Genomic DNA, 17,099 nt, shown 5'->3' with positions numbered 1-17,099 from the left:
TTTATTTTTTGTAAATTTTGTTTTACTGTGAGAAAGGGGCTTGCTTTGTAGCCTAGGATGACCCCAGATTTATGATCCTACTGCATCAGTACTTGGGTTATAGGCAGAAGCCAATACTCTCAGTGCTAACTGACAGTTTTATCTATGAATTAGCAAGAAAAAGAAGTGTTTACCTTGTACTGGATTAATTTTGCATTGCCAGGATAAAGAGAAAACAGTTCTTAAAGTTTACATGTATTTGTGTGTGTACATACATTTATGTGTGTATACATATATGTATTTGTATACACACATGTCACAGCAGACTTGTGGAGGTGAGGACAATTTCTGGAGTTGGTTCTCTGTCTATCATGGGAATTCCAGGCATTGAATTCAGGTTGTGGGTTTGGTGGCAAGTGTCTTTATCACCTGAGCCATCTCACCAGCCCCCATGGCTACTTTTTAAATTAAAAATTAAACTATGTTCATACTACAGCCTTTTCTTTAATAGAACTTTTAAATCTAAACGTCAGTCCCACATTACTGTGGTTTTCATAATTGGCCAAAAGAAAATTGAACAGCTATGTTTACCATCAATTTTTTTTTTTTGTTTGTCTTTGTTTTTTCTAAAACAGGGTTTCTCTGTGTAACAGTCCTGGCTGTTTTGGAACTTGCTCTGTAGATCAGGCTGGCCTTGAACTCAGAGATCCAGCTGCCTCTGCCTCTTGAGTACTGGGATTAAAGGTGTTCATGAACACAACCCAGCTATGATCAATTTTTAATTGCCCATTTTAAATAATGATTTAAATGTATTTTTCATGTGTTGTATTTATCTTGTTTAAATCATTAAAATATCTTTTTAGACAGGGACTGTTAATGTACTCCTTTAATCCCAGTACTTGGGAGGCCAGATGCAGGCAGTTCTCTGGGTTTGAGGCCAGCTTGGGCTATAGCTTGAGTTCCAGGACAGCCAGGTTCACACAGGGAACACTTTCTTTCAAAACAAACACAGAAAATAAAGTTTTAGTAAAATGGCCTTTACCCAAAATGTTTTTTTTTTTGTTTGTTTGTTTGTTTTTGTTTTTGAAAATTCTTTGCCTCCTTTTTGAGGCAGAGGCAGGCAGATCTTTGAGTTCAAAGCTAGCCTGGTCTACAGAGAATCTTATTTCCCTGAAAAATGAATTTGTTTTACTTTTCCAGATGTTTTGTTTGCTTGTTTGTTTAACTAGAGTGTTTTCATTTTGGTCATCATTGTTCCTTGCAGAAGATGCATTTCCATAATAACTTGAGTTGCTGCTGTGTGTATGCATGTGTAAACACAGTGCATAGCTCTCATGACTGTGTGGGTGGGCATCCCTAGCTGATAAGTTTGCTAGTGAGGAGATTGTTACACTCTTGTTTTGTGTGACTGAATCTTTCTGTAGGTGCAATGAGGGACGTGTTGGGAGGCATTGTGAATGCAGCACAGACGAAGTGAACAGTGAAGACATGGACGCTTACTGCAGGAAAGAAAACAGCTCAGAAATTTGCAGTAACAATGGAGAATGTGTCTGCGGACAGTGCGTGTGTAGGAAGAGAGATAATACAAATGAAATTTACTCTGGCAAATTCTGCGAGTGTGATAACTTCAACTGTGATAGATCCAATGGCTTAATTTGTGGAGGTGAGTGTGCACCAGCAGTAGCTACACAGTGCAGGTCCTCTGGTGAGGTCAGATATCTCAAGCATCACCGGGTGAACACACAGAAAGGAGCAGCAGTTAGGGCAGGCCTTCCATGAGATCTGCTTTCTTTTGCGTTATAGCTTGTTTTAACTTGTGAATAATTAACGGTTATGTTGAAAAATGATGTTTTTCGTTGCAGGAAACGGTGTCTGCAGGTGTCGTGTGTGTGAATGCTATCCCAATTACACTGGCAGTGCATGCGACTGTTCTCTGGACACTGCTCCATGCATAGCATCAAATGGTCAGATCTGCAATGGCCGGGGCATCTGTGAGTGTGGTGCCTGTAAGTGCACAGACCCCAAGTTTCAAGGGCCAACCTGTGAGACATGTCAGACCTGCCTTGGTGTTTGTGCAGAGCATAAGTAAGTACTGCCTACCAGATTCACGTAGTTACTCTCATTTTGCTGAGCCCAGTATCTCTTGTTTTACCACTAGAGCCAGAGGAGAGTGCTGATACATTACACTTCAAGGAGAATATTTGCTGCTTTTTATGTAGCCCTTTTTTAATGTTCTAAAAGTTCTTAATAGTAAGTGTGGATTGTATAACACTGAAGTGTGACATGCGAGCTGTGCTTTCTTTTTCTTTTTTTTTTTTTTAAATCTGAGATCACTATGTGATGAGTGTGTGATGTTACCTTATTTAGTAATTGGCACTGCTATCGTTTGTTTTTAAGCTTAAGTGGTAGGGATAGAGCTCTGAGCTAGTTCTTACCTTTTTTCAGGAGAATGGAAGGTTTTCCTCCTCGATAAACCATTACACCAGTATTATATTCACTTAAGTTATTGTAGTTTTATGTTACATATTTAATGTGTGATATAGGTCCAGTTTTATTACCTATAATTTTTATTACCTGTAATTTTATGCTGTGGAGGTGGGTGTACATGCATGTGTATGTGTGTGCATGGAGGTCAGACAACCTTGGGTTATTTCTCAGGCACCTTCTACCTTTGTTTTTCATTTACCTGGAGCTTTGCCAAGTAGACTCCGTTTCCCCAGCACTGGGATTACAAATGTGTACCCTCATGCTTGGCCTCTTATGTGGCTTCTAGTGATCAGAACGCAGGTCCTCATGTTGTGAGGCAGACACACTTCACTGACTGAGCCATCTTCCCAGCCCACCTTTATTTCTTTATTGTGATTTAATTATTATTTTGGAGACCAGCATTTTTGTTTTTAAAAAAATCCATTAATGGGAAATTTATTTGTATGAAAAATCCAAGTGTTAGCAATGACTTGGAAAATGTATTCTGTTTACTTATAATTGTTATAAAACTGAATTGCTAGCTTATTCACTGACACATGCTGAATTGTGTTAATGTTTTTTACAAAATTTATATACAGTTTAGAATGAGAGATCTTGCTGTTGAATATAGGCTGTCCTTGAACTTGAGATCCTTCTGCCTCAGCCTCCCCATGCTGGACTACTAGGACCCCGTGCTTGACCACCACCAAAGGCTCAGATTAGGTTTTTACACATCCCCTGGTCTGCAGTGTGCTAGTTGGTGATCTTGGGCATACTTGTTTCAGGTTTGTTTGGACACATTGGTGTCTTTACAAAAAGGATCCACTATGCAGGCCTCTCTGGCACCTGTGCAGCACCCATAGCTGTGCTGTGGATGTCAGGTCTATAGCCGACTAGGAAGTAAGGTTTGTGAATCAGATGTTGGATGAACCCTCTATAAGGTCTAGTGTTACCAGACCCCAGAGGTACTGGCCTTTACTGAAGTTCCTTATCCCTTCAGTGGAGGGCAGGAGCTTGCAGGTAGCTTCTGTAACCAGAGGCTTCTTGGGTGCTTTGCCACCAGTGGTCCAGGGTGTGTCTGGAGAATGCCTGATTTGTCCTCTTACCCTTTGACTATGGCTTTCCCAGCCAGGATGGTGCTAGCCTTAGTGTCAATGCTTGGCTGAGGCTGCTGGATACTGGGCTCTCTAATGGAACATATTGCCCCCATTCCCTCTGAGTTTATGCCATTAGTTTAGCCTATGAAGTATTAAGCAAAATTCAATTTAGTACATGCTAAGTGTACCGATTTCTGTTTAGAGAATGTGTTCAGTGCAGAGCTTTCAATAAAGGAGAAAAGAAAGACACGTGTGCACAGGAGTGTTCTCACTTCAACCTCACCAAGGTGGAAAGCAGGGACAAGTTGCCTCAGCCTGTGCAGGTCGATCCTGTGACCCACTGCAAAGAGAAGGACATTGATGACTGCTGGTTCTACTTCACCTACTCAGTGAATGGCAACAATGAAGCCATTGTGCATGTTGTAGAGACTCCAGGTAATTTGGGAGATTCCTTGTTTCTGTGCTAGGTCATTGCTGGGGCTCTGCCATTAGAAACAGCCTGGGTTCTTCCTATTTAAGTTTATGTTGGAAATTTTTCTCTCAAAACATAAAGTAGAATTTGATTAATTATATAACAACTAAGGAAGAGAGAGATCAAGTTTTAAGTTTCTTGAGTGGTGCATTGCAAGACTAAATGCAACAATCTGCCTGTAGATGCAACATTGTTGATGATATTTGAATCTGAGTTTGATTGGCTTTAGGTATTCGGAGAGATTTTCTTAAAGATGTTACTAATGTTGAATTTGTTCAACTTCCCAAGAATTAGGCACATTTCACCTTTTTTCCCCCTAGTAGCCTTTGTGGATTTTTTTTTTTTTTTTTGTAATTCTTTATTATTTGTGCATAGGTTTTTTTTTGGTATGAACATATTTTGAGCATATGGTGAGCATTTGTTTAATGTTATAGTAAACTGTCCAACTTTAAAAAAAATTTGTTGAGAGAGAGAGAGAGAGAGGAGAAAGTGTGTGTGTATGTGTGTGTGTGTGTATATGTAACTTTGTGAGGTTGTTTCTCTGCTTCTGCCACATGGTTCCTGAGAATCAGACACAAGTGGTCAGTCTTAGCAGCAAGTGCAATTATCCACTGAGCCATCTTAAGCCTTTACATTCTTCTAAAGCACCAGGCAGGAGCTCTGTGAATACTGTAGCACAAATACTCAAAACCCAGAGGCAGATATTGGTGCCTAAGCTGAAGATCAGAAAAGCAAAGCCACAAGCTCTTACCTCTACCTCAGACGGAAAGGGCCATTGTGTCTCCTTGAGTCCAGATTGAATCTCCAGACTGCACCGCTCCTTACCAAATCTCAGACTCTTAGACTGCTCTGGGGTAGATCCTGTCTCTTCCCACCTTCTGTTCCTCTCGCCCCGCTATATCACTCATGTCTCCACCTCTGTAGTGCTGAAATTAAGGCGAGAGCTCTGTTTCTTTTTTAGACTGATTCACTCTCATGTAGCCCTGTCTGGCCTTGAACTCATGGAGATCTACCTGCCTCTGTTTCCTGTCCTGGGATTAAAGGTGTATTCCACCATTCTGCCCAGCTTCTATAGCTTACTAGTGTGGCTGGCTTTGCATTCTGATCCCCAGGCAAGCTGTATAAAATCATAAACGATATATCACCACAGAATACTGTCAGGTGTGCCTTTCACTGTATCTTTCCACTGTGCTAGCAATCTTTGTAAACAGAAGGTTTGTTGATGTTTTGTTTTTTTGTGCAGCGACCTCAGGGGTTGCTATAGGTAGGTTTTGCTAATTTCTATAGTAGTTGTGACAATACTTTGACATTGTACCAGATTATAGATCTAATTGGGGGAAAATGCATCTTGATAAAGTACTGCCTTTTTAAAAATTAATGAAATTAACGTGTGTGTGTGTGTGTGTGTGTGTGTGTGTGTGTGTGTGTTGTGTGGTCGTTCATGTGTCATGGGTTGGTGCCAGGCACCTTTACTTGCAGACCTCATTCATGCGCATAAGCTATTTCTCTATCTCAGTCTTTTTGTTTGGTTTTGGGACAGTCTTGCCATATAGCTCTTGGGTGGCCTGGAACTCACAACATAGACCAGGGTGACTTCAAAGTTCTGACAATCTTGTAGCCTCTGCCACTTGAGTGCTGGCCTCTGCCTGGCTGCCAATCATCTTTGGTATATTTTTATTTATCATTGCTTAGTCCTGTGTACTCTTGAACATATTATTCTTAATTATATATAAGCTTTCCATTATTTTTGATGCTGTTAGGATTTTTTAAAAATTTGCATCTTTAGGGAAAGAAATATTCTGTAACCCTCAAATAAATGACCTACTGATTATATTTCCTGCTGTCTTGTGAGCTCCCTGGTTAGAACCTAGTAGCTTCTTTTGTTTATTTGAGACAGGGTCTAACCTGTAGGTCAGTCTATCCTCAAATTCATAGAGGTCCACATGTCTCTTAAGATTAAAGGTACATGCCACCACACCTGGCCTAGAACCTAGTAGCTTTTAGATAGGTTTTGGGGATAGTGTGCAGTTTCTTTTGAGTTTTTAGTACTCTATTAATTTTGTAAGTTCCTGCTAAGCTCTTTGTGGTTATGTTACTGTGTATACTTAGGCCTTGTATATTTACCTTTAACCTTTTCACTTGCAGACTGTCCTTCTGGTCCTGACATCATTCCAATTGTAGCAGGTGTGGTTGCTGGGATTGTTCTCATTGGCCTTGCCTTGCTGCTTATTTGGAAGCTTTTAATGATAATCCATGACAGAAGGGAATTTGCTAAATTTGAAAAGGAGAAAATGAATGCCAAATGGGACACGGTAAGTTATGAAACATCCACTGAGAAGTAGGTTGGCTCATGGAATATATGTAACTTTACTGGTGAGACTGACCTCTAAAGTCCTCTTTAAATATTTCATTCCCCAAAGCTTATTATTCAGAGAGCTTGCATTTGCTGACAACTAGAAGCCTGCTATTGCAGTAAAACATTTATGAAGATACATACTCTGTATATTGTGGCCAGTGTTCTTAGTTCTTTAATAGGTCTGATTGTGAATGTGCTGTCTCATTTATCTAAGAGCAGGGTCTTAAATGATGTTATCACCAGTGTCTCATGCTACACTAAAGAAAGAGTCTCCTCTCCTCCTCCCAACTACATACACTCAGTGTGATTCTCTTCATGTGACTGCTGGGAAGCACAACCAGATCAGTGGTTCTGAGGCTAGAATGATGGGAGGGCTGACCAGAAGGCGGGGTGGGATACGTGGGGCCTTCTTGAGATGAGCTCTGTAGTACATGGGTTTGTGCATTTGGAAAAACTTGACCTGAACTTAAGGACTGCATCTCTGTAAAATTTGCCTAATAGGAACACAGGCTTTGACTGGCAAGTGCTGATTCAGTGCTTTCAGAATGGAGTGGGGTGGTTGGCTAAATGTGGCCTTTATTTGTTCACACTTTGACACAAGGAGATGATGTCTCCAGTATTCTTAAATTGTAAATAGAAGTAGTCACATGTCTTTTCTACAGTTAGGTTGGGCTTTTTAAAATTTAGAAATTTCAGAATCGAATTAGAATAGAAACAGAATTCCGTTTTATGGTGCTTATACACTATTCATACCAATTTTCTTTCTGATGAAATCACTTGAAATTGTTTCTTTCACTTTAGCAAGAAAATCCGATTTACAAGAGTCCTATTAATAATTTCAAGAATCCAAACTATGGACGTAAAGCTGGTCTCTGAGTTGCCGTTCGTATTTCCTTTCACTTTCTATCCTTGCATGTGAACCTCTGTCTTTTTTTTTTTTTTACTGCACTGTGTGTCTCTCAGCACTACTGCTGTTCTTGTTTGGCTTTGTTTATATGGCTGTCTGTGGCTTCTCTCATGTTAACTTAGTGCTTGGGAGAACTTTACCAACAACAAGGTATAGAGCAGCCCCCTTGTGGTGGAGAGAGAGAATGCGCTGCAGCCAGGCAGCTCTGGACAGCCCTAGCCCCTTTGCTTAGTGAGCAGAGCATCCCTGAGCTCTGTCACCTCACCTCTCCAGCAGGGAGGGTAATGCTGTCAACTGTCATGTGGGGTGGCTGTGTGAAGCAGTGGGACTACATTCCACCTAATCTCTGATACAGTCCTGTCTAGAAAATTGTCACATAATAAATTACCTGCTGGATTGAATAGTGAAACTAATTGAGTGTGAAATCAAAGTGACAAAACCAAGGGTAAAACCATAGTATAGTGTTTGTATTGTTCATAATTACAATTCATATTATCCACTCTAGAAAGATTCTGGGACTTTTAAGTTCTTGATTATGTGGGAATTCCACTGTGAAGCAGAATACTGTTGTGTTTCTTACTTATTTTATTTATTTGTTTATTTGGTTTTTTAAGACAGGCTTTCTCTGTGTAGCTTTGGAGCCTGTCTTGGAATTCACAGAGATCCACCTGTATTTTGTCTCCCTAGTGCTGGTATCAAAGGCATATGCTACCACTGCCTGGCTCTTATTAGTTATTAAATGGTTCTGACTTTCAAGTATAAAATTGAATTTTTTTTTTTTTTTTTTTTTTTTTTGCTTATTTTTTTACTTTGTTTTTTGCTTGAGTCAAGGTCTTACTCTGTAGCCCTGGCTATCCTGGAACTTGCTATGTAGACCAGGCAGGACTTGAACTCACAGAGATCCACCTGGGTTTTTCTTTTTCTTTTCTTTTTTTTTTTTTTCTTTCTTAAGACTTTCCCTGGGCTGGAGAAATGGCTCAGCAGTAGAGAACACTGTTTGCTCTTGCTCTTTCAGAGGTCCAAATTCAATTCCCAGCAACCACAAAGTGGCTCACAACCATCTATAGTGGGATCTATAGGAATAAAGTCGTATATGCAGATAGAGCACTCATATACATAAAATATTTTTAAAAACCCCCCCAAAAAAAACTCTCCCATAAGAAAGGATTACATTTAGCATCAAATTCTTTTCTCATATATTGGATAGAGCCTGGGAGGATTCATGTTTTTTTTTTTTTTTTTTTTTTATCTCCAGTTTCTATAGACACAGACAATGTTGGTAACAGCTACAGGGTTCTCCTGTGTTTCAGGAATGGGTCTCCGTACCCTGTATTCTTTGTTAGTCATGAGAATAGTGGGGACTATCTTTATTCCTGTTTTATGTAAGAGAAGACTAAAGCAGAGAAGCCAAGTTCACACAGGATTAGTGACATGAGACTATCCTGTCAGATTCCAGCACTTACTTTCCTGTCCTCTACCTGCAGGTTAGCAATCACATTTTTTAGGCAAACGTCACCTGGTTAGGAAGAAGTTGAGCGCTTTATGGAGCTGCCCGTTTTGACACTGGTGACTTGGGGTAATGCTGTTGGACAAATATAATGGGGAATCACTTTTCTGCACAGAATTCAGCCCTGCTGTTATGGTTTCTTTGTTAGCAGACCCTGAAAGCAAAATTGAAGGGCTGGAGGATGTGTTGTGGGAGGCCTGTGGTTCTATCCCCAGCCCTGTAATTACTCGGTCATGAGTCAGTCAGTTAATGAAAATGGACTGTAGAAAGCTCCAAATATGGGAATATTTTGTATGTTTAAGGGACACAGGATGTAGCAGTAGTACTAGAAATCATGGCTTGCTGGATCTCTTTTACATCTAAGTAAGTTTTATGTAAAGGTTAGTTTCTTGATGCATTTTTTTCACTTTCACCTGACACTTGGCAGAAGGAATGGAATTATTGCTGGAAAACTGGTTAGCTAGTGAAATTACTGGGTTTTATTTTATTTCTTTCCTTTGTGGAAACAGTCAGGTATTAATAATTTCATATACCTACTTCTCACAGAAGAATTTTTCACTTGTAATACTGAGGTGAATATTTGCCCTTCTGTACATTTACTGGCACTTTGATTAAATAATCAGTAGTTACTATTTATACTTATTGTATACATTCTTGATTTAATCTTTGGCCATAGTGTACTTTCTTCAGCCAAAATAAGCATTTCAAATAATTAAAAAAAAGCAAGGGATTTAAAGTTTTTATTTACATATTATTGAAATGTAAGGAAATTTATGGGTATAGATTATATATCCTAAGATGTTTTCTTAATAAAAATTATAGTAGAAATTAACAATAAGAATTAACGAGAGTTAAGTCAGAAAAAAAAATCACAAAAACAATTTTGTGATACAGGATCAAGGTTTCCTACCAGTAATTACTTATAACATTAGCAGACACTGTAATTTTGTGCTCATGTTAGACTGCCATGTTGGGACCCTGAAAAAATGATCAGGTCTGTTCTTCCCTGCTGTGGATTACAAGCCTCCCAGTTCACATTGCACACCTCATATACCATGTACAGAGACAGTTACAGCTCCCACTGTCAGCTGCTCATAATAGACAAAGGACTCACTGCAGAGGATAGCCTTCACTTGAGAGGCAAATATGCTTTGGCTTCTTGGGGCAAGGGCTATGCCCTGAGTGACCAGACTAATCTGAATTACTTTAGTTTACCTCCATTTAAACTGATGCCTAATACACATAGTGAGTTTAATTTTATCTCTAACTTGCATGTTAAACTTTTGTTTGATTGAACTTTGAAAAATAATAAATATAAATGTTTGTGTATGGCAAAGCAGACTTCTCTAAAGGTAAGTTTTTCCATATAAATTCCACTTTAGACTCCATGACATAAAAATTGAATTTTTTTACATTTTACTTTCTGGTTTGCTCCCTTATAATCCTTAAGCACTAAATATTAGATTATGTTAAATGCATAAACACAAACACGATTAAATGGCAGTTTAAAAGCCTGGTATATTTGAAAAGGCAGCAGGTCCCGTGTCACACCCAGATGGAAGCAGTGAGTTTCCAAGAAGGCAGGCAGCCTCTTCCTGAAGGAGGGGGTGTTGTGAGCCTGTGAAGTGGTGTGCTTGTTCCGGCCAGCCCTTGAGCTGAGGAGTTGAGAGTCTGAGCAGTTTTTTCAGTGTAAGAAGGTGTTTGTTGGAGGGATCTTGTATTACTTACTTTTCTGTTGCTCTAAATACACTGACATGAGCGCCTCAATGAAGAAAAGCTTTCCTCTGGCTCCCGATTGGAGGGTACAGTCTGTCACAGTGGAGGACAAGTCACAGCAGTTGGACCTTGGTCAGATCGTATCTGAGTCACAAAGCAGAGTGACAGATGCTGGGGCTCAGCTTACTTTCTCATTTTATACACTATTCAAGATCAGGAAATTATTCTGCCCACAGTGGGCAACCCATCTTAATTAGCTTAATCAAGATAATCCTCTACAGACATGGCCAGAGGCCTGTCTACCACGTGATGTGAGATGTCATTAAATGGACAGTTGACATTAACTGTCTATTCTGGTTTGCAGTCTATTGCTATGATAAACACTGTGACCTGAACCACCTTAGAGAAACAAGGGTCACAGGTCACATCCATCATCAAGGGAAGCCAAAGCAGAAACTCAGGCAGGAACCTGGAGATGACTCTCTCTGCTGTATACTGGCATACTTTCTCTGGCTTGTTCAGCTACCTTTTTTTTTTTTTTTTTCTTTTTGTAATTTTTTTCTTATTTTACATATCGATTCCAGTTCCCTGTCCCTCCCTCCTTCCCATGTCCTCTGGCCCCCCTCCCATCCCATTCCCCACCCACTCAGCTACCTTTCTTATACAGCCCAGGCCTACCTGGCCAGGGGTCCCACCATCCACAGTGGGCTGGGCCCTTCTACACTAGTTAGAAATCATGAAAATGCCCCAAAGACATGCTCACAGGCCAGTATGATGGAAGCGGTTCCTTAACTAAAGTTCTCTCACCCAAGGAGACCTTAGTTTGTGTCAAGTTGACAAAACTAACCGGCATCCCAGCACAGATCCTCTGTGCTCGGAAAAGTCATGTTTTGAGGAATGGGAGTAAGTGATCAGGTCTGGTCCTGTTCCGACTGCCTTCTTGGTAGATGCTGATCTTGCCTTCAGGGCTGAGTCCACACTGCCTTACTCTCTTGTCTCTGCCATTCCCAGCCCTTCAGGACATATTTTATGTATGTTGTATGAACTGTATGTATCTCTGCCTAGATGCGGCATTCTTTGCTCTATACCTTGGCTTTGTATATATTTCTATGTTTTTCAATAATTTATTTGTAGTCAGTTTCTTTTTTCTTTTCTTTTCTTTCTTTTTCTTTTTTTCTTTTTTTTCCCCCTTTCTTTCTTTTGAGACAGGGTTTCTCTGTGTAGCCTTGGCTGTCCTGGAACTCACTCTGTAAACCAGGCTGGCCTCAAACTCCCAAATTCTACCTGCTCTGTCTCCCGAGTACTGGCATTAAAGGTGTGCACCACCATTGCCTGGAAAGTATTCCAAACTTCTCATGTTAATCTCCCTTTCTAGCATTGTTCTCATGTTATGTATATAATTCTATATACTGTACTGTCCTCAAGGATAGAGTTGTGATTGTACAAGTACAATTCCTATTGTTCTCCTTAAAACACCCGCAGTCAGTATGTTTTTCAATCTTGAGAAATGTTTGTAGCTTTGAGTTACTTGCTGAATTCTCAGTGATCCTCACTTCAGACTAAAACTGATCACATCTCCTATTGAACAATAGTAATTTCATGAAGAATGTGACTATTTAACATTCTAAGCATATTTTTGCAGTGCCTTGGGTGACACTGGCAGACATATCCAGAACACTAAATCAGTCAGTTTTGTAGAAGATCCCAGAGCACAGCTCCTCCCAGGGACAAAGGCAGCCACCCCATTTATTAGCAAGTACTTCTATGCATTAGGGTGTGTGAGTCAGGTCCTCAGTGTTTCTTTAAGTTGGGAACCAGACCTTCAGAGCTCTGATGGCAGCTGTGGAAGCCACTTGTGAGGCATCTCTCCAGGGATGATGGGCTGGAGTCAGAGCACAACATTCCAGTAGCCCGAGACTCCTGGGGCAAGGGTGTCCTCTCACTGCTGTGTCAGACATTATCTGTGCCATCTAAACACCATGACACTGAACATTGGAAGTGGCTTCTTAGGAAAACTGCAGCTTTTAATCTTGTGTTAGAGCACCATGATTTTTAGAGAATAACTGGTGATTTTTGTTTGTTTTAGGGTGAAAATCCTATTTACAAGAGTGCCGTGACAACTGTGGTCAATCCGAAGTATGAGGGAAAATGAGCCCTACTCAGGCCGATTTTTGCAACACCGAGCTCACAGCAGTGTCGTCTTAGTCACGTAGAGTAGCTTTGGGGCTCTGTGGCCAGGGGTTTATTCACATGCAGGTTTGGGAAATGTACAATATGTATAATTTTTAATTTTTTATTATTTTGAGAATAATGTTATAATCCATGCCAGGGACTGACAGAAGACTTGAGAAAGGATCTTTATCCTTGTCAGCTGAGGTCACAGTGTGCCTTTTTAACCCTTCCTCCCGGATCAATGGAATCAAGCTCTTATTGGATTAAGTGAGACTGCTAGGGTGAATGCAGGCCACAGTTGAAGCAGCAGCATCAGGAGTATCTGCATTGCCACCGATTCTCCTCTGTCCAGAGAGGCCAGGGCTGGTTACAGAGCCCAGGGTACACTCTGGCTGCCGGCTCGGGCCCTGCTTCAGCCTGCTGGCTGCTCACTGGGCATGCCGGATAATGCATCTGAAAGACAAGTGTGCTGACAGTTTCTAGTTAAAATAATTCTGACACAGTTGATTTACAAAGGCCATTGGGAAAATTCTGAGAGGTGGAAGGAAAAACTTAGCTTTAAAACCTGTGTGCCATTGTGAGTTACTTGATCCCGTAACTCTAATGCCTTCTCTTTATAAATCCAAGCTTGGATACAAGTCCTGGGAACTACTCTGCTAAAGAGTCCCTGACTTAGCACTATTCACATAAAGGCCATCATTTTCATACCGTTTGCTGAGCGGGAACCTTTTCGCCGAGTTTATTTTACTTTTCTGTTTTTTGTTTAATTCCTGGTGCTCTTTTGTCACCTCCTGATCTTTTAATGTGTCTGTCTGCAATGTGGGGTTAAGACTTTTTTTTTATCATTACTTTTCATTTACGTGGCTGTACATTTGCCTTTTCACAAACACTCTAGGCTGTCCTGCTGCTTGCAGGCACTCCAGGGCCCCTCAGCAATGACTCAACCACTGTCCGCCGTCTGAACGCACGGCACGCGCCTTCCCTTCTGCGCTTGCTGTCTCACACTAGTCACAATCTTGTTTTAAGTGCCTTTTAATTTTGACAATGCTATTAACTGAAGTTATTTATTAAAATAAAAAGGCCTAAAATACAAGTGGTTTGTTTTGTTTGACTCTATGTTTTTGTTAGTTTTGTGTAGTTATGTGTGAAAGACCCTGAGGAGAAACATGTCTCAATCCACTTAATGAGTTGAAGTGATTCTCTTAGACATGGGGAGTGGGTGGTAGAACAGATTGTACTTCATGTGCCTCCCTCTGAGTTGGGAAATGTCTCGTTCTTACACTAAGCAGAACTTTTTATGGATGCCATCTTAGACTACATGCTTTTTTGTTTTTATTTCCATAAAAACACTTGTGTAAGATTTCAAAGAACTTGGGTTGGCAAGATGGCTGAGTGGGGAAGAGCTTTTGCCATGCAGCTGCTGATCTGAGGTCAGGCCTAGAACCCATGCGGGGTGAAGTAGAGAAACAACCCACAGATTTGCCATCTGACCTCCACACAAGTGCTGTGGCCCACGTGTGCCCCACCCCAAATGCACACACAATAGTAATACATTTAAAAGTTTAACATGGCAGTGTGTGTATGTATGTCTGTCAGTCAGTCTGTCTGTCTGTCTGTCCTCCTTGGATATACAGCAGATGTCAGGGCGATGTGAGAAAAGAGATGGTTAGCAGTTTCCACCATGGTCCACTGAGGGCTTAGGGGTAAAGGTGCTTGCTGACTGGTCCGATGACCTGAACTCGATTCCCAGGACCCAAGAAGTACAAGCAGAGAGCAGAATTCTAAAAGTTGTCATCTGTCTCATGCATGTACTCAGGAGCACACACATGTGCACTCACAAATGCACCCCTCCAGCACACAGCAAATTAATGTAACTTTAAAATGCTTCTGATACACTGGTTAGTTATGCTAAGTGGTATTCTTCTCATTTGTCTCTCTTCAATTTGATTCCCAGTTTTGACTAAAACAAATTTGATGGTAGTTTGTAAGATCCATGAGGAAGGTCTTTATCTTGTCCATGTCTTGTGTATTGCCCAGTAGATCCTGTGTTCTGCTGTTCATACCCCTGCTTACTCTAGCTAAGTTCCTTGTGCTTTTATATAATAAATAGGATTTGTACATTTTTTTTTCTAGAATGCAGCTTGCTTCATACCATAAGAATGAAGTTTGTTTTCTGTAGCACTACTGCAACACATACATGTTGGTTTTTAAGGATGAAATGGTCACTAAAACATTTTGTATTACATCTGATAGCAAACAAGAAAAAAAATTTTTTTCTGGCTATTGTCTATTTCATAGGCTGTATGCAAGGATATTAACATATGTATCATTTTAGGCTTGAAATAGACAATTTTGAAATATAATCTAAGAGACTTAGTTACATATTTTATATACACACTGCATATTGAGACTTTATAGACACTGTTGGAAGACATAGAACTTTGCCAGTAAGGTACTTAACGTACTTTTTATTTTTCCAGCAATAACACATCTCCCCCCTCCTCTCCCCAGGCTTTCTCTGTAATAGCCGTAGTTGTCCTGGAACTCACTCTGTAGCCCAGACTGGCCCTGAACTCATGTGGATCCGCCTGCCTCTGCCTCCCAAGTGCTGGGGTTAAAGGCGTGAGCCACCACTGCCCGGAAGCAATAACACATTTTAAGACTCATCAACATACTCAAAAGTTCACTCACATTTTCAAATTTTTGCTGTCCCTCTGCTAAGTGTTACTTCATGAATTTCCTTGAGATAGAAGGCTAGGCAAAGCATTACGTGTCAAGGACAGTGCGTAGCTGTATAGTGAGACGGCACCTGTGGGATGGGCTTGAACTAGGATCTGGGCTGGTCCCAGTTTACACTGTGGTTGCATTCTGGCTCAGAGCCACCGTAATACAATCTCCCCATAGCTCTGGTTCTCCACAGACTCAGCCAGTCCTCACATCCTTCTCAGTTGAGAGTTGTCAGTGGCACTGGGTACTTCCTCTGCCTAGCAGTGTTGGTCTAGAGTGGGGATACACCAGTGAGGTGGCTCTGATTTGTTTCTTAAAAATACATTTGAGTGCTGTTTGTGGTATGTCATTGTGTGGGCATGTAGGACTTCACATATGATAACTGGCATGGCCATTGGGAATACCTGGGAGAAGGTGGGGATTAACTGATGTAGCCTTGGCTTTGGATATTGTGTTAGTCAGCAATTCTATATGTTCAGGGGTTCAGCCAGGAGAAATGAAAACTTGTATCCACCCCAAAAAAAAAAAAAAAAAAGTATTTTAGAGCCGGGGAGATGGCTCAGTGGGTAAAAGCCTTGTCATAAAAGCACAAGGGTTTAAGTTTTTCTTTTTTAAAAGATTTATTTATTATGTGTACAATGTTCTGCCTGCATGTATGATGCCTGCATGCCAGAAGAGGGCACCAGATCTCATTACGGGTGATTGTGAGCCACCGTGTGGTTGCTGGGAATTGAACTCAGGACCTCTAGAAGAGCAGCAATTGCTCTTAACCTCTGAGCCATCTTTGCAGCCCGGGGGTAGAGGGTCTAAGTTCTATCCCTAGCACCACTTATAAGAACTGGGCTTGGTGGTATGCTTGTGTAATCCCAGTCCTGGGGAAGCTGAGACAACCCCTGGAGCCTGATGAGCACCCAGCCTTGCCTGATTGTTGAGTTTGAGGACAGTGACAGACTCTGAGAAATACAAGATGAATGGTGCCTGGAGAATGACAGCTGAATGGGACCATATGCAGCACATGCACATGCATACACAGAGTTGTTCTATTAATGTAGCAAGTTTGTTCATGATGGCTAGGGACAGGAAACAACTCAAATGCTTGTCCATGTTGACTGAACAAAGTGGAGAACAACTTATAGGAAGGAGTGAACTACAACTACACGTGTAACAGGATGGATTAATCTAAAAATACCACCTAAGTCACAGAGCCAGACACGTTAAAAGTTCTGTGTGACTCATTTACAAGGAAAGGACAAGCCTCATCCATAGTGACCATACTTGGGCTAAGGACAGAGAAGGATAGGCACTAGGGAACTATGGGATGGCAGGTTCTGTATCATTGAGGCAGAAATTCCATAACACACATTTACCTAAAATTACAGAATTACTTGTTTAACGAATTTTATTGTTTGTAAATTGACATCTGTTGATTAGGAGAGTTGTCTGTATGTCATCTTTACATGTTCACTCTTGAACCTCCTTGATGTCCCTAACAAAACTGTATGTGTTGGACTAGGAAGATGGCTCAGTTGGTAAATTGCTCCTTGCACAAGGATGAAGATGAGTTTGATACACAGAGTCCAAATTAAGTGCAAAATCTGGCTGTGGTAGTGGGGAGATAGAGACAGGAGGATCCTCATTGGCTGGCCAATCTAGGCAAATGAGTAAGCTCCAAGTTCAGCGAGAGACCTTGTTTCAAAACT

The 17,099-nt window shown here is 40.9% G+C and overlaps 1 protein-coding gene across 1 annotated transcript in view; it reads left to right on the top strand.

The window, feature by feature from the left end:
• Itgb1 (integrin subunit beta 1) overlaps positions 1 to 13,765 on the top strand; it is a 44,185-nt gene extending 30,420 nt beyond the window's left edge. Inside the window, exons 12-16 of the mRNA XM_051201602.1 lie at positions 1,404 to 1,642; positions 1,842 to 2,064; positions 3,745 to 3,977; positions 6,160 to 6,326; positions 12,587 to 13,765. Coding sequence (XP_051057559.1) covers positions 1,404 to 1,642; positions 1,842 to 2,064; positions 3,745 to 3,977; positions 6,160 to 6,326; positions 12,587 to 12,652 — 928 coding nt within the window. The 3' untranslated portion in view covers positions 12,653 to 13,765. The remainder of the gene's footprint in view (positions 1 to 1,403; positions 1,643 to 1,841; positions 2,065 to 3,744; positions 3,978 to 6,159; positions 6,327 to 12,586) is intronic.
• The last annotated feature ends 3,334 nt before the right edge of the window (positions 13,766 to 17,099 follow it).

This window comes from Phodopus roborovskii, unplaced genomic scaffold (assembly GCF_943737965.1).
Source record: "Phodopus roborovskii unplaced genomic scaffold, PHOROB, whole genome shotgun sequence".
NCBI lineage: Eukaryota > Metazoa > Chordata > Mammalia > Rodentia > Cricetidae > Phodopus > Phodopus roborovskii.
The sequence above is the reverse complement of the archived record's forward strand: the minus strand, read 5'-3'. Positions and strand labels throughout refer to the sequence as shown.